The 22588-nt window shown below is 39.4% G+C and overlaps 1 protein-coding gene across 3 annotated transcripts; it reads right to left on the minus strand.

The window, feature by feature from the left end:
* Positions 1-160: 160 nt before the first annotated feature.
* SPATA1 (spermatogenesis associated 1) lies at positions 161-22566 on the minus strand. Of its 3 annotated transcripts, XR_012588826.1 has the most exons (14): positions 20991-22566; positions 19536-19642; positions 14060-14177; positions 11879-11932; positions 11454-11781; positions 11093-11344; positions 9294-9420; positions 9084-9144; positions 8002-8116; positions 7046-7171; positions 4572-4741; positions 3286-3409; positions 2689-2787; positions 1717-1754 (listed from the first exon to the last, which is right to left on the minus strand). XR_012588826.1 is itself a non-coding variant. In XM_074598660.1 (13 exons), the coding sequence occupies exons 1-13, from the start codon at positions 21024-21026 to the stop codon at positions 1650-1652; spliced, it is 1698 nt and encodes a 565-aa protein (XP_074454761.1). In that variant the 5' UTR covers positions 21027-22566; the 3' UTR covers positions 161-1649. The 3 variants fall into 3 exon arrangements, 2 of the variants coding, with proteins under 2 accessions (XP_074454761.1, XP_074454763.1); XM_074598660.1 differs by lacking the exon at positions 3286-3409 and having other exon boundaries at positions 161-1754; XM_074598662.1 differs by lacking the exons at positions 3286-3409; positions 7046-7171 and having other exon boundaries at positions 161-1754.
* Between the last annotated feature and the right edge of the window lie 22 nt (positions 22567-22588).

The following is a 22588-nucleotide window of genomic DNA, read 5'->3' on the forward strand; positions in this document are numbered from 1 at the left end:
TGTTGGTTGGTTGCTTTGGTTTTTTCCCTTACTAAATAGTTACTGGGAAAACATGATAGAACAGCAGCACTACCATAATGACTACTGAGGAGAAGACTAGAAGACTTCATATGGGTGTCTGACTGCTTGGTACTGCAGGTGATGGAAAGCAGGTGGTGAACTCCCACATAAAGCAAAAAATTCTCTTGGAAAAATCAGAGGGCTCTTCACTAGAACTCTGGTCTGTAGGTTTTAGGAGAAACTGATAAATTTATTTCACATATAGATACTTCAGAATTTGTATTACTATTTATATTCTTATGCTAAAATACTGTGAGATAGATATTTGTGAAATTGAGAGGTCTTCTGGAGTGGATGATCTGACCTACAAAACCCTCACTGAAGGCCAGATGGCTTTATAATAAAACTCTCTTTCCTGTAGCAGTCAAGCATCATGAGGTGATTTTATTTTATTTTTAAATTTAGATTCAGATTTTCCAGTAGCTAGTTGCCTGTTCTTGTGTCTTAAATAAGACACAATTCTGAAATACAGGATGTAGGATTTAATCCTGAATTGAGAAAAAGTGGTTGTAGTTTTAATGAATTTAATACTTGAGCACTAAAATCTTTGTTAAATCCTACCTTTAAGAAAATAAATTGGATAATGGGTGGTTTGACTCAAGACATTTAGAAGTTAGTCCTTTTGAGAGTTGCATTATTTTCTTACTGTATTACTGCTTTCCCGTGAGTATTTCACTTCCAGTAATAAATACAGCCTTGTCAGCTTTTTAGCTGACATTAATTCCTAGCATGTTATTGTTCTGCTTAATGTAATAACATCTAGTACTGCAAAGGGGCAAACAGGTGAGCTAGAAAACATTACTATCAAGAAGAGGTTTCTGATTACTCTTTCAGAGAATTGTTATCTAAGCGTGTGCATGAGCTGGAACTTAAAGAAAAACCGAGTATGCGATACTGTAAACTGCTCCAGGATCATCATTGCAGCTTGTCCGAGACAAAGCTTGTCTCTTCCACTAACCATAGAAGAAGGTTAATGTCCATGTGTCTTTCCTAATAAGAGAACAAAACCCTCTAGGTATGAAATAAGGTGAGATTAGTTGAGATTTTGTCCATAATAATGCAGTAATATTACATTGGTAATTTATAGATAGGCATACTTAAAATTACATAAATATACCTCAGTAAATAGCTAAATAAAGGATTACTGTTGCTGTAGTTCTACAGAAGATGTATTTTAATCATTTTCCAAAAATGTAGCGTGTGTGCCTGAAAATAAGAACAGGATGTTATAGGTTTATTTGCTTAGTAGGTATTTTGTTAATGCAAGAACATCGGCATACCAATGTGCTGTTACACAATTCACTAATTTGCACTTTTAAAATAACTTAGCTTTAAGCTGTTTTAGACACATTACTAGGTTAAACTGTATGTTTAAGTAGCTGACTAATCTTATAGTAAGAGCGAGATTTAAAAAATGAGCTGCAGTACCTCAGTAGCCTAGTATACAAATTCCACATTTATATAGTTGATGTCTTCTTACAAGATAACTTCAAGAACATACAAACAAATGCTCTGAAACTATGAGCTTCTATATACATTACAGAGCTTCTGTAGACTTCACAGATGTTGAAGTAAGTCATGGCATCCTCTTAAATTCCTGATTTTCTGGACTGGAGAATTAGAGCTGAATGAATCTTCTTCTGGGTCAGTTCTGCCCTCAGTGATCGTAAATCAGATGCTGCCTGCTTTCTCAGCTGCGAACCAGTAATTTAAGGAATTACAATTTAAGGAAGTTTTTGGAGTTGACATGCATATGTGTTTATATAACTAAGATGGAAAATTTTATACAGGATGGATGAATGCAGGATACATCTTTCATCTTTAAAATTTTACATGTCTAATTAGATACCCTAGTTCTACACTGCTTTCTTTTGTACTTTGCCTTAGTGTTTTTAAGAGACAACTGTGAAATTCATTTATCTTTCCATTCCTTGTTACACAATGGAGGAGGCATAACGAGTACATCCACCCTAGATGTATTGGGTTTGCATGGCAAAAAATGTTTTGGTATTTGACACTGTCCTGCGTGATATCCTTGTGTCATGTGTCAAGGCCAAGTGCAAGGTCCTGCACGTGCGTCAGGACAGTCCCAAGCACCAATACAGGCTGGGTGAGTCTACAAAAGCTGAAAAGCTGTCCAATGTGAAGGCCTGTACCAACATCGTCCTTCCAAAGGGAGCCACTGGCAGCACTGGTATGGAATAAAGCAGATGAAGAGGACTGCCAGCTGCTTGGAAAGCCATTGTCTTTTTTTTTCTTTCTTTCTTTATACCTTTTTTTTTCTTAGTTATGGTCAACTACTGATCAGTGCCTCACCAAGTATGTTCCTTCAATTACCTTTTGAGTGAAATGGGAATTTTATGAAAGAGATTGTGGAGTTTAGCTTACATAGTACTTTGAAAATCTAAGTTGCTTGAATGTCATACATTCAAAAATCATCTAATAACATAGTGTTCTGGAGTAATTTGGCTCAAACAATAAAGTTACAATGACAACTAACACCATAAAACTAGCAATATAAAACAAGAACTGTTTGGCAAATATTTACATCATCTAATGTTTGTGAAGATCTAAGCGTTTTTTTATACATAGTAACATTTTGACAGTTTTAATTAAAAGGCAGAGTACCTTAATTTCTATTATGAGTTTCATTTTTGTATCATCCAGCTTCTTCCTCAGTTGATCGAGTTCATGCTGCACTGTAGCAATTCGGATAATTGTGTAATTCTATATGAAACAACAACAACAAAACTTTACACGTAGGATTAGTCCAGATCACATCTCCTGAGTAACAGCACATTGTTCTGCAATTATCTTTTGTGGCTACTCCCCATTTATAATAAAAAGGCATACTTCTAATTGTATATTTTTTTCTCTCACAGGTTTAGCATCACTTTGTCACAGTACATTCATTGATGAGATTGCTACACTCATGTAACATTTAGTGCAGATAAAATCCTGGTTATACAGCACGTCTTTTCAGCAGCAGGTGGGGGTGGGCCGATCTTTGAATTAACCTATAGAACTAAAAATCATGTTTTCTAAATGTAGGTTCTCACAGTCAGCTCGTGTAACTCAGCCCGTAGTCCCTTGAAGTCTGTAAACTGAGGGATGGGGTGGGTGTGTACATGGTAATCTCTTGATGTTCCAAGCCTTTAAAAATGCTAATAAAGTGTCAGCTGAAGCAAATGATTGTTGCCCATACAAGGAGTCATTAAGTGGTACCTGTGGCCTCTCATCTCTGGGCTCCTGCTGTAAGCTTCTCCCCACCCAGGGGTGTAGCTGCCTGCAAACAAGGGTCCAAGTGCCATCTCCGACACCGCACAGCTGTGAAACCCTGCTCAGACCACTGAGAAAGCAGGAAAGGCACACAGTCATGCTGGATAAAAACACGCAGGGCTGTCAGACTAGTTGGGGGCTACTGAGGAATCACCACGTTGTTGAGATGAGTCACCAGTACGGACAAAGCTGGTGGAAGAGGAGAAACCAGCAACAGCGGGATCCATTCCCCCGATCCCGACTCTTCCTGCCTGATGGCACATGTGCTGCCACGCAGCACATCGTAGCAAACGAGGGGTGGAGAGCATACTAGTCCTTAGCCTAATCGCTCATTAAATCCTGCCTACCTTCTCTCTGTGCGAGACAATAAACAACTGCTGTATGCACCTGAAGTTGTGCATATCCTCCACATAAGGCCTCTTTGTGCCTAGCTAGAGAGACCTAAAAAAAACCTGATACCACCCCCAAAAGGAGCAGTAACATATCTGAACACAGCTAGTTATATAATGTAGTATCAACCCTATTAATAGTTTTATATTGTAGATATTTATATTAAGATAGCTCAAATAATACACATTTGTATATAGTATACACTCTTCGATTGTATATACGCTCTCCCACCTTTCAGATACCAGAAAGGGACTTTTCTTTTCCCCCCTAGTCTAGCTTCAGATTTGCCAACAGACTTGCTTCCATTAACACACTTAGAAAATTAGCAGGTACAACTATTGGGAAGGGTGTTTCCCCCTTTTCTTTCAACTTTCTTTTTTTAATTCCTCTCTGGGCTTCCCCTGATTTGACACCAACAACGTAACACGAGATTCACAGTTGCACAATAGTCAAGCGCAACCATTCCAACAGCCTCAGAGACGTTTCTTGTCCTCCAAACACAACTAGAATTCATTACCTCTGTACATGAAATTTGGGATAATGAGAACAATATGTAATTGAACAATTCATTAATCATACTGAACAAAAGGTGATTTTGTTATGAGAAGGTATTGTACAAACACAAAGCCGACAGAATCACATGCTCAGACTCAAGCACTGCAGTCTTTTTGAGATGAATGGGCTGAAGTAATTTTATACCTCAGATCATTGAGAGATATTTGGCTGTTAAAGCTAGTTTACAAGTCATTGGTTGGTATTGAATTTGCTACTTTAATTTATATCTTATAAAAAACCAAAAACATGCTGTGTAAAAAGAGAGATTAAATAATACAAGCAAATACCTTGGAGTTTGTCATATTGTTTCGTTGTTTTCGGCTACCTCTGGCTTCCAATTGCAAGAGTAATTTCTGCTGGTAAAGTTCTAAATCTTGTCGCAGTTTGTTTAAAGCATCCTCCAGCGAAACTGTAGCTTTCTTAGTTTCAAAGTACTTCTTTTTCCATTCCTCGCGAACTGCACAGGAAAACAGTAATATTGTTTGGTCTCATTCACCTTATCATAAGGTCTATTGAAGACAGTAACGACTAACTGATCTCACAAGATTCAGTTGTCCAATACGTGCATTAAAACATGGCAGTAGGTTACTTTTTAAAAAAAGCAATTAGTGAAAATCTTCACTAAAATTACATTCACTATAAATGCAACCGAATTTTCATAGAATAATAGAATAGTTTGGGTTGGAAGAGACCTTTAAAGGTCATCTACTCCAGCCTCCCCTGCAATAAGCAGGGACATTTTCAACTAGATCAGGTTGCTCAGAGCCCCATCCAACCCGGCCTTGAATGTTTCCGGGGATGGGGCATCTACCACCTCTCTGGGCAACCTGTGCCAGTGTTTCACCACCCTCATCATAAAAATTTCTTTCTTATATCTACTCTAAATCTACCCTCTTTTAGTTTAAAGCCATAATCCCTTGTCCTATCACAAAAGGGCCTGCTAAAAAGTTTGTCCCCGTCTTTCCTGTAGGCCTCCTTTAAGTACTGAAAGGCCACAATAAGGTCTCCCCAGAGCCTTCTCTTCTCCAGGCTGAACAATCCCAACTCTCTCAGCCTGTCCTTATAGGAAAGGTGTTTCATCCCTCTGATCTCCTCTGGACCCACTCCAACAGGTCCATGACTTTCCTGTGCTAAGGGACAATAAATGTGCTGAGGGACAATTTTCACACAATCACCTGCAACAAAAGGCTCTCTCTGTCCACCGAGATATAACACAAAATTTCACCTAGCTGTTCTGCAGATTTCAGCTGCACAATAAGTACTCCTGACCTGTGAAACCTGGTATGGAAAATTGAGCACTGTAGATTTATGCAAAATTTGAGCTCTGCAGGGCCAGAGATTTTGAACAGCTCAGTTTTATACAGATGTCCAAAGATTATGGGAAACCGTTATTTACCTTTGCACTTAACTATGACTCCTCCTATGCTGTTACTGTGCTATCAACAGCTGGCACATAAATCTCCCCGTATCTAGTGTGGCAGTCTTATGGCCACATACATTCACTAGTCTGCAGTGTGTCCTAAATGTTTCCTTCTGTCAAGGCATATTTTAGGAAATCAGGACACGTGCTTCTCAGAATGTTACCAAAAAGAACCCACCTGTTGGAGGGCTATATGGTATGTAACTGAGAGTGACTGTCAGCACGGCAATCTGAGGAGGATATTAAATATAGACTGGACCACTGGTCCTACAGAATATGCTCTTCCCTTCACACCTTGTGAAGAAACATGTTTGCAAATGCACTTACTTATGAAACTCTACAGGCCTGACAAAAATAATTCAGAGGTAGAGATGCTTCTTAGAGAACCTGCAGAAGCTGATTGAATCCTTGCAAAATAACCTTTATTTTACCCAGCTGGATAACGTAATTTAAGACAATGCAGGAGCCATTTAGGGCTTATCTCACCAGGGTAAATTAGCTTGCCTTGCAGCTCCATGCTACAACAGATCCACTGCTTCAAGTACCCAAATTTGGGGGTTTTTTAAATACAACTTCACCATGCTGCAGAGTGAAGCCATGCCCTTGGAGAATAACTGGAAGAATTGGCTTCTCTTCTCCTTTCAACAAAGCTACGAATAATAGTTGAGACTTCTGGTGATTTAGCTGTATTTAAGTACAAAGAGAATGCTCTCAGAACATCAAAGTGATTAAATCTCATCTCTGTACAACTGGAATGTGACTTAGGGAGGATAGTTTAAGTATAAACTTGAAAATAATTTTACAAAGAAAATTTGGGTGGTATTTCAATGAGATTTTTACATTCTTAAAAACCAAGGTTTGTTAAGCTCGTCACGACAGACTTGTAACTTCCATGCCATAAGCTGAATGCCATTAGATAGGAGGAAGATGATCAGAGGAATTCTACGATTCTACGAAGAAAAAGTATTATGCTGGCAACTTGACTAGAAGCCCTATCAACACAGTAAAAAACTCGGGTTTAGCATGGTCCTGGGCCTCAAACCGTGACGCAGCGTGCAGTAGCTCTCTGGGCACTGTGTGTACATAGGACACAACGTGAATGGTTTATAAAAGCCAGGATATTTCTAGATTCATAAGACTGCCACAAAAAAATGGAAGGAAACATTGCAACCTTGAATCTTTCCAGCATGCTATTACACAAATGAGCCTTCTCAGAGCTATTGGTTAGCAAACTGCTCTCTCTCTGTAATTAAGCTCACTGACAAGGAGACAAACATTGTCACATTGGTTTCAGTGTCATTTCTCAATCATTCCAAATTCCAAAATAAACTAAAATTATACCGTGATATCTCCTCAGCCTATTTTGTTCCAGTAGCCCCTTAGCTCTTTTGATCAGTTCTTCTCTAGTTTTTTCCATGTGCCTTCTGTCTTTCTTCATTTGTTGCAATTGTTCTACCATCTTGTTTTCTAAAGATAGTATAATTATATTTAGCAAGCATCTGGATACTGTAAATAGGTAGGATCAATCAAGATTTTTGTAATGTAATGTACCCATCATAAATCATGCCAAAAGCTCTGTCAGAACAGGCAGTAGAAATTATTTTATTTTAATAAACTACCTCTAACTTTTCAAAATGGCTGGTGCATCAGAAAAAAGTGAGAAATCCAGCATGCATCCAGGCATTCATACACGCACACAAACAAGTAAGCACCCTCTTATATGCCTAAACAACGCACCACTAAAACTGTATATTCAAGATCTATATGCACCACATACATAGAAAACTCTTGCCATGTGAAGCCAAAAAAGCCTCCAAAGGACTATTTCCTGCTCAAAATACTTTGTGATATAAACTGTAGCAAAATCTTGCCTTAAACTCCCCCTGGTCATAGGCAGGCTAGTATCTCAGACTTTCACTAATCTGCAACGATAGGTCAATCACTTATCTTCCTACTGTCCTCCTCCACCACCACAGCAGAGGATCCTCAGCAATGCTACTGGTGGTTTTCTTTGCTACATTCTCACTCCAGTCAGCAGCATTTCATCCGATCTCCCTCCCTTCCCAAGTCCACAAACTGGGTTTTCTAGCTAGCACGGGGAACCTGCCATGGTCTATGAACAGCCCGTGCAATTATAAATGCCTGGAATCTTCCAACCACAAATCAAAATTTGTAACAATGCTGTGAATGAACGTATGTCCCAATTCTTTCATAAAGTAGGTATTTCTGTCTTCATTAACTACCCAGTCTTGATTCAATGTTCACTTCCCTTCAATTTTTTGGAATCATATACTCACTTGCTACCTGAATTGCAGGAACTTGAGCTGGATTTACAGAAAGTGCCAGAAAAGGTGGAGTAGGAGGCGAATAATATTCTTTCGGACAAGTATGATTTTGCTTGTTTTTATCTGCCTATAGAGTCAGAAGACACAACTATCAGTACATAACTCATAACCCTGAATAATTACATTAGACATATGCCCTGGAAGTGGCCTGAGTGAATGGGAGAGCTAAATTTGAATTCTGCATATAAGCTTTCTGATTGTGTTACCGGTACAAATGACGACTAAATCACAAACAGCTGGACCTCTGCAAATAAAATCAGAACACTGAACACTTGCATCACAGAGAACATACAGACAAAAATGCAGACTATTGCTAATTGTTCTTGTCCATGTCCATAACCCCACAAGTTACTGCCACTCCCATGCAAGACCAGGAATAACAGGCATTAAAACTGCCATCTGGCTCATGGCTTACGAAGCCTGGACCGCCAATTTCTAAAATAAAATTCATAGTAGCAGATTCTCAATTTCATTATTGTTTTCATAAGATTCCATTACAACCACTTCTGCGCAAGAGCTCGCAGGTGACAGTTAATAGCGCCAGCTATTATGCTGTATCTTTGCATGTGGGTGCTGAGTGTTCCTAAATGTGTTCTTATTCTGATACTATATCCTACGTATGTTTTAAAGGATTTTATAGTTGTTATCAGAAGTTTTGCTTGGCTTGAGAGAAGAAAAATTTATCCCATAGGAAATATGAAATTATAAAAATGTCACCAATAAAATGTTACTGTCAAGAAACTGTAAAAAAAAAAATCAGCTAACATTAATAAGACTGAGGTAGTTATTGTATATGTAGTTCCCATTAAATTATGACCAGAGATTTCATTGTTTAGAACTAGACTTGATTTTTCATTAGCCAATCTGCAGAGTCGCAGTGTATGAATTAACTTTTCTCAGTTACCTTCAAACCTACATTTGACTATTTCATATTTCCAATGAGTTACCTGTCTTATAAAATTAGACTGTTTCTAGGTGGAGGACTATGCTTATTGCTTCAGATTACTAAGAATATGTTACCTTGAAAAACACACCTGATTATCCAGTTTTTCACCAGGATCAGCTATAGACTTGCTAGTTCTGTATTGCTGCAAGCTAAAGATAAAAATCAAAGAAGCAAGTGAAAATTCATGTAATAAAATGGGTGTTTTCCCCATTTTGTTTCATTTATTTGAAGTCTGTAAAATAAATTTCTAGCTATGAATTAATATTCCATTATTTTAGCAGAAGCATTATTTACTAACCTTTTTTTTTTGTGTACATATTCTGTGGTTTGGTCTCCCATTATTTTAAGAATTTCGGTATCCTGTGTCCTGTCTCTTCTTAGTTTGGTATCTTTTTGGTGGTCATTATTTTCCATGTTTGTTAGTTCTGTGACAGGACAGTGATGATCAAAATACACAAATTACACTCACAACATTTAAGCTGTTTTGACTGTCAGTGCCTGGACTTTCCAACCTGTATTAGAAATTCAGTGAATCAATCAAAAAAATAATGTTATGTCTGGGGTTTGGAAATGTTGTGTGAATAACAGAGGAAAGAAATAAAGGAAAAAAACCAGCTATTTTTGTTTTGAGAATTTCTATCTAACTAATTCTTGGAAACTAGTAGAAGAAACATTATCACAGATAAGGAAACCACTTAATTATTTCACCTTCCCTAAACTATTTCTGTATTTAATAATTTCTGCCTTTCAGAGCAAAATGTTTTGCATTTAAATATTAATGAGTAAGTATTATCTGCTTTAAAATATATACAATAAATATTTCAAAAGAAAATTACTGACAGACTTCACCTTTACTACTACAAAATCCTATATCCTTCATCATTCAAATAAAGTTATGAAAAAATGTTCAGTTATTTATTTACTTATATATTTGCATATTAAGCAGTCTCCTACCTAGTATCAGTTAACATGATGATGGAGAGACAAAGCTATTTTTGTCAGATTATGACTGGAAACTGAAATTACTAAAAAGTCATTCACGGAAGCCTTTTCTAGTACACTCTCCAGACACGTCTCATATTCAAATTTTTGTTTTATTACTCAAAGTGTGCGATATTCAGAAAATAATTCTGACTGAGATCTGTAAGGTGCCCATACCTATGAAAAATTGAGTATTGTCTCATTTAATAATTACTCATTAAAAATTTGTGATAGAATAAAAGTCATCTTTTTTACGTGAACTGTAAATTTCTACTCAAATATTAAGACTTATCTTTGAAAAGTATTTCCTCAAAAACAATTTATATTATAATTTTGATGCTCAGATAGCAGTAGTCATTCAAATCCAATTTAAAGGTGTCAGTTATTTCTTTCTTGGTAATCACTAAAAATGAGGAATATTAAGAACATTATATAACCTTTCAGGGACTTAATGGCCCTCAGTATCCCTAAGACACCCCATTTTAAAGGAAGTAGTAGTTAATATATCTCTTCCAAACAACATTTTCTTTTTTGGCACAGAACTGTTATCTAGCTAATGTGTGCTTTAAAACCCTCCCTACTTTTGTACTATCTTCACTCAAGGACTTCTCTCACCTCTCAGTTTTAGGAATGCCGCTGTTCAATAGCATATAAATAAACATTATACGGGAGGGAGTGGAGGAAACACTTTCTCTTCAGTAGTAATGTAACCATGGATAAAAGGACAATGAAAATTGAAGTGAATAAATGATTTCCCTGATATTCTGATAGCAAGATTTTTTTCATTTAAAACTGCTGTTGAATTATGGAATCATTATCCTCCAATCTTTACAGTAGCTGCTTGGTAATTATTTTTTTTCATATAAATAAGATTAGACAAATACATCAACTATAGCAAAACGTTTCCCTGTGTCAGTACACAGTGATAAAGAAGGACTCATCCAAATTAAAACCTACAGCTCTTTGAAAGATATTATTATTTAAAAAATTAGAATACTGTTCAGATAGCAATATTCCAACTCATGCTCTAACCGTAGATTTCTTAAAACTTAGCTTTACTCTGCCAATTTTCTAAAATGCATGCTTTAGCAAGAAGATGACAATGAACAGTTGTACCCTTGCGATACTGAATGTGATCTGGGCGCGTTTGGTTATTCTGGCCTTGTTCATCATTGCGGTTTACATGAAGAGCAAGAGCAGTTCCTTTGGCTTTGTCATTCCACTTGGGAGTGTTACGCTCTTTTTGATCCTGCCTGGGATGATTTTGCTGAGGGGTCTGTAATATCGTATCGCTCTTTCCAGCCTCCCTGTCTGCAGGATCTGAATGACTTCTTGGTGTGAAGGGAGATCCATTGGATCCATTTTGATCTGCATGATAATTATTAGAACACAGAAATATTATTTTATTGTAAATGTTAACAGTAATATTTATTCTTCTCTTTCACCATCCTCCTTCACCTACATTGTTTAAACTTACCTTTTTCTCTAAACTGTATCTGTTTTTCTTGAATCCTGTTATTATGGTCTTCTTTACGTTTTGTGGACAAAACTGGAACAGTTTCTTTCTCACTCCATTCCACAGGACTGTGCACTACCTGATTTTCCAGCTGATGACTGCTTTGTATGCTTTCTAAAAATTGTTCGCTCTTTTCAGGTTTTTGCTGGGGAAGACTGGATGATCTTGATCCACGAGCAAACCTATTAGCTTCTGCATTAAAATGATGTCCTTGTTGAGTTGATGATGATAACGAATCATCTTCAAAGTATTCCATTCCAGGTAGCAAATATAATTCAGGATAAAGAGCCTAAAATACACAGTATATTCATCAGACAGGACAAAGAGGAAATGTGCAAGGTAAAAAGTTTCTGAAAATGATACCTTAAAAGCCATTCAATACATACATAAGGAGGAGCAAATGACTCCAGTTCCAGTTCTGTTTCTTGCTTTGCTTTCACCTTGGAAGATAAAAAATGGAAGCATAACCAATAAAATACTTTTTTTATCAATACTGTTCCATATAATTTAATTTCTATATTCTGTTATCATCTTTACATACCACATTTTTTCTTAACCGGCACTATCTTCTGTAATGGCCTGATGCGGAAGAAGGAGCACAGACTACTCTTCCGTTTTCTGACATGGCCCTGAAACTTTGCCTATTTTTCAAAATCTCAATCAGTCCCACAAGAGTACATGGATGTACTGTATAATTTTTTATATCCTTTGCACTTTCTCTTATCATTCAAAGGACCTGATCCAACAGTCATAGCAGAAGAAAGTCTTAGACTGTTTTTACCAAAAGTTCCTTCAAGATAAATCTGTACAGAAATGCTGAGTCTCACATAATTTTTGCTATTCACCTGATACAATACTGCAAAATATTTAATGTATGTAGGAAAAAAATATTTGCTACTCTATGTCTTCTTGCATTTACTGTTTGTCTTGATATTCTTTGTGTGATACACACTTTCAGATTTCAGTAGTCATCCTAAAAACAAAGTTTCAGATAAACAACGCGTATTTGAAAGATGTGCTCCAATGGAAAAAAAAAAAAAGAAAGTTGAGCTTACATTTAAATAATGAAATTGAACTAAACATTGGGCCAAATTCTTTTCTGAATAATGGCCACGCAATGCCATTGATTCACTGTTAAGAGTGAATCAGGCTATATGCAAGAAAAGGAAGAGCAAATGAACACAATTTTGGTTTATGTTTATTTTTCATTTTAAAACCCTTACTTGCAAGTAGGGTACAGCTCTTAGTACTGCTTACACTATTACTGTTGTGAAACAGAAGACTGGGGGGTGGGGGGAAACACTCAACAAATATTTGGTCATTGAGATGTAATTCAATGAGGTTACCATGACCCTAAACAACAAATAAACCAGTTGGTTTATTGCTTTACACTTGGCTATAAAGTTAAATATCAAGCAACAGTAAATACTCCAAATTAAAATTATAACTTTGTCAGTAAAAATCTTCACTTGTATCTACCAATGTCTTTAATTCTCGATTAAAGTAAAATATTTTATTGAATTCCTGACATTCTAAAGGAAGATGGAAAATTTCTCCATTTATCTCAGAACTATCAGTGGGGAAGAAAATGTCCCATCTTACTTATTATGATGCAGTTAAAAAAACCTCTGTTCTCTGAAGACATATGCACATTTTCAGATTCAGATTGTGTAACAATCTTTACGTTTCTCTTCACATTTTTCCACCTAGTTTTTGCATATGACTTAGTATTTATTCTACTCTTCTGTGTGGGCAATTTTAGTGATAATTCAACTACAAATGAAATAAAGAACAGCGCCAAATTTCCAGCTTGCAATTAATTTCCAAATCCGTGAGAAAAAAAGAGATTAAATGAGAAGTGAAAAAAAAATTCTATACTTATGTACATCACTTCAGTCTTTGTGTATTACACGAACAAACTTTCAGTTGGACTGATTTTAAAGTTTATTTACTCTTTAGCTGTAGTTTGTAAGATACAAATACATAGAGAAACAACGTGAGGAAAAGTTATTATTCAGAAATGTAGGTTTTTGATTACATAAATCCCAGGCCGTACTACTGGATGAACTATTGGAACATAAATGTACATCCAGAGAAGTTTTCATTCAGAGACTGATCTTCAAAGGCCTTTGGGCAAGTCACAGCAGTAACCATTAGAGGAACTCTGATTTACTCAGCTTCCATTGCAAATTCTTCAAGTGCCATATTCCCAACCATGTACTGGTAATAATGACCTAAGGGGGATTTGTATTTTTTTTAATGCAACCAGATTTGTCATATTTAATGCATTGACTTAGCAAAACTAGCACCTTTTCACTGGATGGCAACTAATTACATCTGACGCTTTAAAGGATATTTCTAATATACCTGTCCAGCTGTGCCTTTGTATTTGGGGAAGTAGATGTGCTCTGACAAGAGCTTATGCTCCAGCATGTTTAAAAACAAAGGCTAACAGTGCTCCTAAAGTTAAGTCTATTTTCTTGTGATATTATCTAATCTGCAGGAACTAAACCTGTCATTTATATTATAAAGCAGAAGAGCACAAAAGGAAAAAAATAATAACTTACCACTGCTAGCTTTTTCCCAATGCATTTTAAAAATTTGAATTTATCTGCAACTGCAACTCCACCCAGGTATTCTCCAAGCTTCTCCCGTAGCACTCTTAACGTGATGTGAGGAGACACCCTAGAATGTTGTTATTAATACATGTGTAAGATCAAATAATGATGGCTTTTCATAGAATCATAGAATGGTTTAAGTTGGAAGGTATCTTAAAAATTATCTAGTTCCAAACCCCCTGCCCTGGTCAGGGACACCTCCCACTAGACCAGGTTGCTCAAAGCCCCATCCCACCTGACCTCAAACACTTCCAGGGATGCACAACTTCTCTGGGCAACCTGTTCCAGTGTCTCACCACCCTCACAGTAAAGAATTTCCTCCTAATACCTCACCTAAATCTACCCTCTTTCAGTTTAAAGCCATCATCCCTTGTCCTATCACTACGTGCCCTTGTAAAAAGTCCCTCTCCAGCTTTTTTGTAGGCCCCCTTTCGGCATTAGAAGGCTGCTATAAGGTCTCCCTGAAGCCTTTTCTCCTCCAGGCTGAACAACACCAACTCTTCAGCCTGTCTTCATAGGAGAGGTGCTCCACTCCAATAATCTTTGTGGCCTTCCTCTGGACTCGCTCCAACAGGTCCATGTCCTTCTTATGCTGGGGGCCCCAGAGCTGGACGCAGTACTCCAGGTGGGGTCTCATGAGAGTGGAGTAGAGGGACGGAATCACTTCCCTCGGCCTGCTGGCCACGCTTCTTTTGATGCAGCCCATGATACACATTGCTGAGTCATGTTGAGCTTCTCAGCAACCAACACCCCTGAGTCCTTCTCCTCAAGGCTGCTCTCAAGCCATTCTCTGCCCGGCCTGTATTTGTGCTTGGGACTGCCCTGACCCACATACAGGACCTTGCACTTTGCCCTGTTGAATTTCATGAGGTTCACATGGACCCACCTCTCAAGCCTGTCAAGGTCCCTCTGGATGGCATCCCTTCCCTCCAGCGTGTCAACTGCACCACACAGCCTGGTGTTGTCGGCAAACTTGCTGAGGGTGCACTCAATCCTACCGTCCATGTTGCCAACAAAGATGTTAAACTGCACCAGTCCCAACACCAAGCCCTGAGGAACGCCACTCATCACTGGTCTCCATTCAGACATTGAGCTGTTGACCACAACTCTTTGAGTGCAACCACCCAGCCAATTTCTTATCCACTGAGTGGTCCATCTGTCAATCAATGTCTCTCCAATTTAGAGACAAGGATGTCATGCGGGACAGTGTCAAATACCCTGCACAAGTCCAGGCAGATGATGTCAGTTGCTCTTTCCTTATCCACCAATGCTGTGGCAACATCATAGAAGGCCACCAAATTTGTCAGACACAATTTGCCTTTAGTGAAGCCATGCTGGCTGCCACCAATCACCTCTATATGTTCCATGTGCCTTAGCAGAGTTTCCAGGAGGATCTGCTCCATGATCTTGCCGGGCACAGAGGTGAGACTGACCAGCCTGTAGTTCCCCATGTCTTCCTTTTTTCCCTTTTTGAAAATGGGGGTTATGTTTCTCCTTTTCCAGTTGGTGGGAATTTCACCAGACTGCCACGACTTCTCAAATATGATGGACAGTGGCTTAACAACTTCATCCATTAGTTCCCTCAGGACCCACAGATGCACCTCATCAGGTCTGATGGACTTGTGCACCTTCAGGTTCCTTAGATGGTCTCGAACCAGGTCTTCTCTGACAGTGGGCAGTTCTTCATTCTCCCAGTCCCTGCTATTGCCATCCACAACTTGGGTGGTGTGGCTAGAACACTTGCCAGTGAAGACTGAAGCAAAAAAGTCATTGAATACCTCAGCCTTCTCTATATCCCAGGTAACCAGGTCTCCCATTTCCTTCTGGAGAGGGCCCGCATTTTCCCAAGCCTTCCTTTTATCACTGACATACCTATAGAAGCTTTCTTGTTGCCCTTGACATCCCTGGCCAGATTTAATTCTACCAGGGCTTTAGCTTTCCTAACTGGATCCTTGGTTGCTTGGACAATTTCTCTGTATTCCTCCCAGGCTACCTGTCCTTGCTTACACCCTTTGTAGTTAGTAAGAGAGCGAAGATAATGCTACATACATGCTGGCTTGCATGGACAGAATGACCAAAAATGGGAACCATGTCCTGGAACTGAACCTAATTATACATAGGCCAGAGAGTCTTGGTGTGGTAGAGTCAGAACATTGTATCACGTTATGGTAGACTGTATTACAAGAACTGTCATAACATTAACTAGCAATATTCGTATTTTAGGAACCCCATACAAAGGGAGAATATGGAAGTAGTGACTCCTTCAGAATGCTCTTGCTCATCTGCAGATGAATAACAAAAACATTGGACACTGTAGTCATGCATTTCCATATAGGTGACAAAGTTTCATGGGGCTGGTCCAGGACTGCAGAACATACACCTTCAAGCACTTAGAGCTAGAGGAGACATCATCACTGTCCACTTTACGTAGCAGGCACATTCCTTTGATTTTGCCTTCTCCAACACAAATTTACAGTTGGGTGTGTGCATGTGTACATGCAAATGTATTTTAAATCAAAACCAAATACTGCAGCGTGAACATTTCCACCATAATTTGAGGATGAGAGAGCTGATGCAAATATGAATTGCATCATCTAATGTACTACTGGAAACCATGCAAATATTAAAGTAATGAGCTCAGTATAAAATCACCATAGAATAAAAAGCATGTCCACAGAATAAAACCAAATGTGCAAGAGGCACACAAAAGCTCTGCAGCACAACACAAGCAATTCTAATTGCTCCTATGCAGCCTTATAAAACAAACCAGGCAACACATTCAGACCTGAAACTGTTAATCACCCGTGCTGATTACGTGTTAGTATACTACCTAGCATGAGTTTGGCCCAGGCAGCTATCAATCCTCAAGCAATGCACAGACATAGCTTGGGGGATAGCACATGCCATTCTCAGTAAACAGTTTAGACAAGAACATACCATCCCTTCAACTTGGACAGGTCTTCAACATGAACCTTTCAGGGTTTGTTTGCACTTTCAAACAGCCCTATACACCTTCATTTCACACCCTGGGTATGTAAAAACACCCTCAGTTTCATCTCAAAACCACAGTACTTCAATGGGCTACAATGCTTCCCTTGCATTACTTCAAACACCCAGGACCCTCCTCAAGGTCATAAATCTGCCTTGGAGCACAGGCATGCAGCAGAGGGGACCCAAGTCTTCACAGTGGACACATCTAGGCCACACTGGTTGGTCCCTGTACGTTTAGTTCCTGTTTATTTCTTCCCTAGCCATTTTTTGCCCACTCTTGCTGCAGATATTAGCCCTAATGTCATTTATTTCTAACGTATAAAGAAATATGTGAAAGATGGATACATAATTCAACACATATCCTTCCACGGTCTTATGTGAGACCAGAGATGATCTTGAATTCAAATATCTCTCATTCACTATCATTTCTTGAAGCTGATGTCTCTGAGACATGCCCCTTGAATGGTCTTCTGAAACCCCTCTTTCAGAGGCAGTTCTAGAACTGCACATCCTTCACTGATAATGCCCATCCAAACCAGCAAGGAAATCTAAATCTAAGGCATTTGGGAACAACAGGGAAAACATCTAAGTAACTATGATGTATCATGGGAGAAAATTACCCGGGTATACAGAACCTGAGATACAGAGCAGAAATTTATCTGAAAATTTTTTGCCGGTGCAGCTGCTAAGAACATATAATAATATATTTCTTACTTGCTGCCACTGGCTAGAAGAAGACTAGTCACAACCGAGCAATTTGCTTCAGGGTGTTCCTTTAAAAGTAATGCAAACTAGAGTTCATTACAGCAATCTCATCTGGAAACAACAAAAGTACGGCTTCTGTGGTAAGGAATGAGGAATAAAGATCACAGAGGCTGAGAAATCAAGTTCATGGGAACAGGAACTCAGGGCCATAGACAATTACACACTCAATATTTTCCTCTAATTTAATGATTAATGGAAATGGCCTGTACTTAGACCTAGGAATCCTTTGTTAAGCTGACTCAGACAGTACCAGGATTGTCAAGCCGACTGGACAGGGCTATCAACAACATTCAAACAGCATTAGTATCAGCAAGGCTGGTGTACCCTCTCCCAGATTATAATAAGAGAAGTTTTTTTAAACATTTTTTTTGTTTTTAAAGAGTGATACGCTGGCCACGTGATAGTTATTGCTAATGCTAATGTACTTCAGCATTACATAGTACCTATAGGATAATTAATTAGCAATTATGTAAGACTCATTAGCAAGCAACAAATACGCAGACAGCTATAAACCCACGGAAATCAGTGAGAATCCTAATTTAAGTTGATGGCTTAGAATTGAGCCTTAGTGAAATAAATTTACACTAGGGAACAGAGGGCACTGACAGATGTCCAATCACATGAAATTATTTAATCCAGACATGTATTTTGTATCTCTGCTGGGGGCTAGTACAGCAAACAGAACGGATACACACACTTATTTCCTCTGGTTTTGGGCAGCCTTTCAATAAAAGAAGCTCTTAGAATGAATAGATTCTGCCCTATACACTCCTACCTAACTGCTGTCAGTCTTTTCAGCTGAACAGTATGTTGTCTTAAGTGGACAATACAAGCCTAAATTTAAATTAGTTAAACCCCATATTCCCTGCAGTTTAAGCTAAGTTGACAGGTTTTGCCCAGGAGCAGACAAGGTACATGTAAAGGCTCCATTTCAACAAACATCTTTACATTATTTGATTTTTCTACAACTTCTTACCACACTGGATACACACAGATTTTGTGAGTAAACTCTTCAGGAGTACAAAACAAACTTTCAAAGTTATGAAAGATTAAAACTGCAACTCTCTGTGCCAGGTTTGGGCCTAGGACTGGAACCAGGGTATTCTTTCACCATCTGAGAGCACACACAGCACATGGTGTTGTGGGTAACCTCTCAGAAACACCACTGAAGAAGAAAGAAGACATGCTGGTGACTGCACGGGCTGTAATGCTTCCCCTTGGGAAACATGGCTTAAGCTCTTCCTTTGGACTGAGAGTGTTCAGACTGTCATAGCCCTGTTCCTGGGAAATGACAGGCTTTCACATCTTTATCAAGCCACTCTGTCTTGAAGCTGGTGCATGGCCGAAAAGAACTCAAGATTTTGATAATCAGGCTTAAGGAGACAGAAAGAATATAAAATGGTGATTTTACAACATTCATTATTCTTCAGAAATACCAGCACTGCTCTGGAAGTGCATTTCAACAGTCTACATCAAGGGTTGCAATGGAGCTAAGCCTGATACAGTCCAAATAAACGTAACACTAGTCATGGGCACCACTTGCCCTCTGGAACTTATTAGAGAACAAATCTCTTCTGACATGTAATCATGCTCTATAGAGCAACAGCTAAATGACTGAACAATAACATAAACGACCTACCATGTACACGAAGCCTAAGAATATACTCACCTTATAAATCCAGCTGAGATAAACTTGCTGGTAAGAGATACAGGAACTGTATTCAGCTTGAAGTTCCACACTTCTTCTGGGACATAAAAAACATGGAGCTCCACCAACTAAATAAAGAACAGATGATCATAACTGTAGATATATTATAATACTCTTTCTATAAGCTTTGTTTTCCTTAGCTGGACTTTCAATTCCTGGAGGCAGGAATGGCTTCTTTGATGATAGAGCCTCACTCTTCTAGCCCATGTACTATCTGACAGTGATCGCTAGACAGTGAGAACGGCGATGAGTAGAGGAATTTGTGACTGAATGCTAGCTGACAGCATGAAAATAAGTCACATTAGAACAAGCTGAACAATGAAAATGAGAGCCTATGTTTGTGCTGTATGCCAGTGTGACAGCAATGGAAAGAACTTACCAAAACCAGCTGATTCTCTGGAGCGTGCCATGGATACAAGAGTACTTTGGCTAAAATCCTACCTTCATTCACCTCACGAAAAGTGCAAAGTCCTAAAAGCTTGATCCAAACATAGTAGAAAGCACCATAACTTCACAGAATCACAGAATGGTTAGAGTTGGAAGGGACCTTAAAGATCATCCAGTTCCAACCCCCCTGCCCTGGTCAGGGACACCTCCCAGTAGACCAGGTTGCTCAAAGCCCCATCCAGCCTGGCCTGGAACACTTCCAGGGATGGGGCATCGACAACTTCCCTGGGCAACCTGTTCCAGTGCCTCACCACCCTCACAGTAAAGAATTTTTTCATGATATCCAATCTAAATCTACCCTCTTTCAATTTGAGGCCGTTACCCTGTGTCCTATCATTACACTCCCTGATAAAGAGTCCCTCCCCATCCTTCCTGTAGCCCCCTTCAGGTACTGGAAGGCCGCTATAAGGTCTCCCCGGAGCCTTCTCTTCTCCAGGCTGAACAACCCCAACTCTCTCAGCCTGTCCTCATAGCAGAGGTGCTCCAGCCCTCTGATCATCAATAACTTGACCTTGCCAGCAAGAAAAATATTTCAAAATATTTTGGCATGTTAATAATATTAGCTACCTTGGAAGAACAGAAGTGCTCTTGGTAATGTCTGCAACAAGACTAACTAAGCCTGCTCTGAGCAAGGTTCATTTAGATTGTGTTCAAACCTGTGGTAGCTGTAGGACCGTTAATGACTGGGTCTTGATATTTTAAGTGAAAAATCAAAGTATTGACAAGGATGATACACTTCTGATAAGTTTTCCCTATAACTAGAAACCATGCAAGTAAGTGATATAAAACGTTTCTGCAATTGTTGAGTTACTAAATATGAACTAGAAAAGAATGCTTTCGATATATACTATGTCAGAAGCATGTTTTTTTCCTCTCAAGCCTCCTAGTGCAGTGTCACTTATTTTATTAGTATTTATTTTTATTTAGAGCATCTAAAACATCTCTATGGAAAAGTACAAAAACTCTCACCTGTGATGTTCGAGGCCTCATTTGACTGAACGACATGTTGATCCCTGTACTTGATCACAGCGAATGCCAGGTGGGTTTTCTAATCTTCTTTTTGATCGAAACATTCTTTAAGAATGAGTTGCATGACAAACTCCTATGAGAAGTTACTCCACTGATTTCCTTTATTTTAATTTACTGTTCATCTTTCCATTTATGAAAAAGGAAAAGTTGCTTCTGTGCTGAGGCAGAAAGCTTCCAGCTAACTGTAGACAAACAGAATCAACCACACCTTCTACACAAGTATCACCTAAGTAACTGGGGGAATTGCTAAATCACAGCCCTGCAGCTCCAAGAGATCTGCCCTGGAGAACTTCCTCTTACCATTTTCTCTCCTTTGATAAAGACACTTAAGTTGCATATAAATTTCTACGCAACTGCCCTGTGTTCCTAAAGACACAGACCTAAATCCTCACAAAACGGGATTCTTGCAGGGTCTAGATTAATCTCTGATAAAGGGACAATTACTGTGAACTGGAGCCAAGCCACACATGTGGCACATTGTGTTGGCCAAGTGCACTATCGCAAGGAAACTTGACTGTGCCATGGCACAAAAATCCTTTCACAAACCGCCCTAGTTGTGCCCTAACTTTGTTAGGATTTTTCTCAGTACTCTCACTGGAAGGCTCTTCCAGCATCTCCTGATTTTCAGCCTGCTGAATGTCCTGATCACCCTGGTGGCTCTCCCTCACACCCCTGCTACTTCTAATTCACCTTTTCTTGAGTGCAAGGGACCAGACCTTCCAGGTCTCACCCTGGTTCCGTGTGATGGAATTAAGATTCCCTCGTGTCAGAGGGAAGCACCCACTGAAAAGGGCTGGTGTTGTTACTTGCCTCTTCACAATTACACTGCAACGAGCTCTCACAAATGACCTGACCAGAACATAGCGTCACTTCTCCACGGTTATTCCCAACCAAAGGCATGGCAGCGTACAGCACATGTTCTTCCCCATTAGTCCCTATATAGGCGAGATGTTGCACTTTGCATTACATGTCACCCCGCACCATTATTCCAGGTGTCATGGTCATTCCTGGACACTTTCTGCAGTAAATATCCATTTCCTCTAGACCCCAGTCAAGACCCAAACATGCTGGGAAGGGCACAGGTCACAACTTAGAACCACAGAATGGTTAGAGTTGGAAGGGACCTTAAAGATCATCCAGTTCCCACCCCCCTGCCCTGGGCAGGGACACCTCCCACTAGACCAGGCTGCTCAAAGCCCCATCCGGCCTGGCCTGGAACACTTCCAGGGATGGGGCATCCACAGCTTCATTGATTATGTCTCAAAATAAGCGTCAAACTACTAACTAACTTGATACTAGCACCAAGATTTGCCACCTTGGTCTTCATATTGTCTTCTCACTTAATCCACTTTACAGATAAACTGGGGGAGAACGACCTTATTTCTCCGTTTCCAGGCGATTCCCCCCTTCGCGGGCACGCAGGGCTCGCAGGCCAACAGCGAACCCCCAGCACCGGTCACAAACCGGGACGCCGAGGCTGCCGCCGGGCCCAGAGCCGCCCCCGCCGCCCGCCCGCGGCCCCGCAGCGCCCCCCGCGG

The sequence above is a fragment of the Larus michahellis genome, chromosome 8 (assembly GCF_964199755.1).
Source record: "Larus michahellis chromosome 8, bLarMic1.1, whole genome shotgun sequence".
Taxonomy (NCBI): domain Eukaryota; kingdom Metazoa; phylum Chordata; class Aves; order Charadriiformes; family Laridae; genus Larus; species Larus michahellis.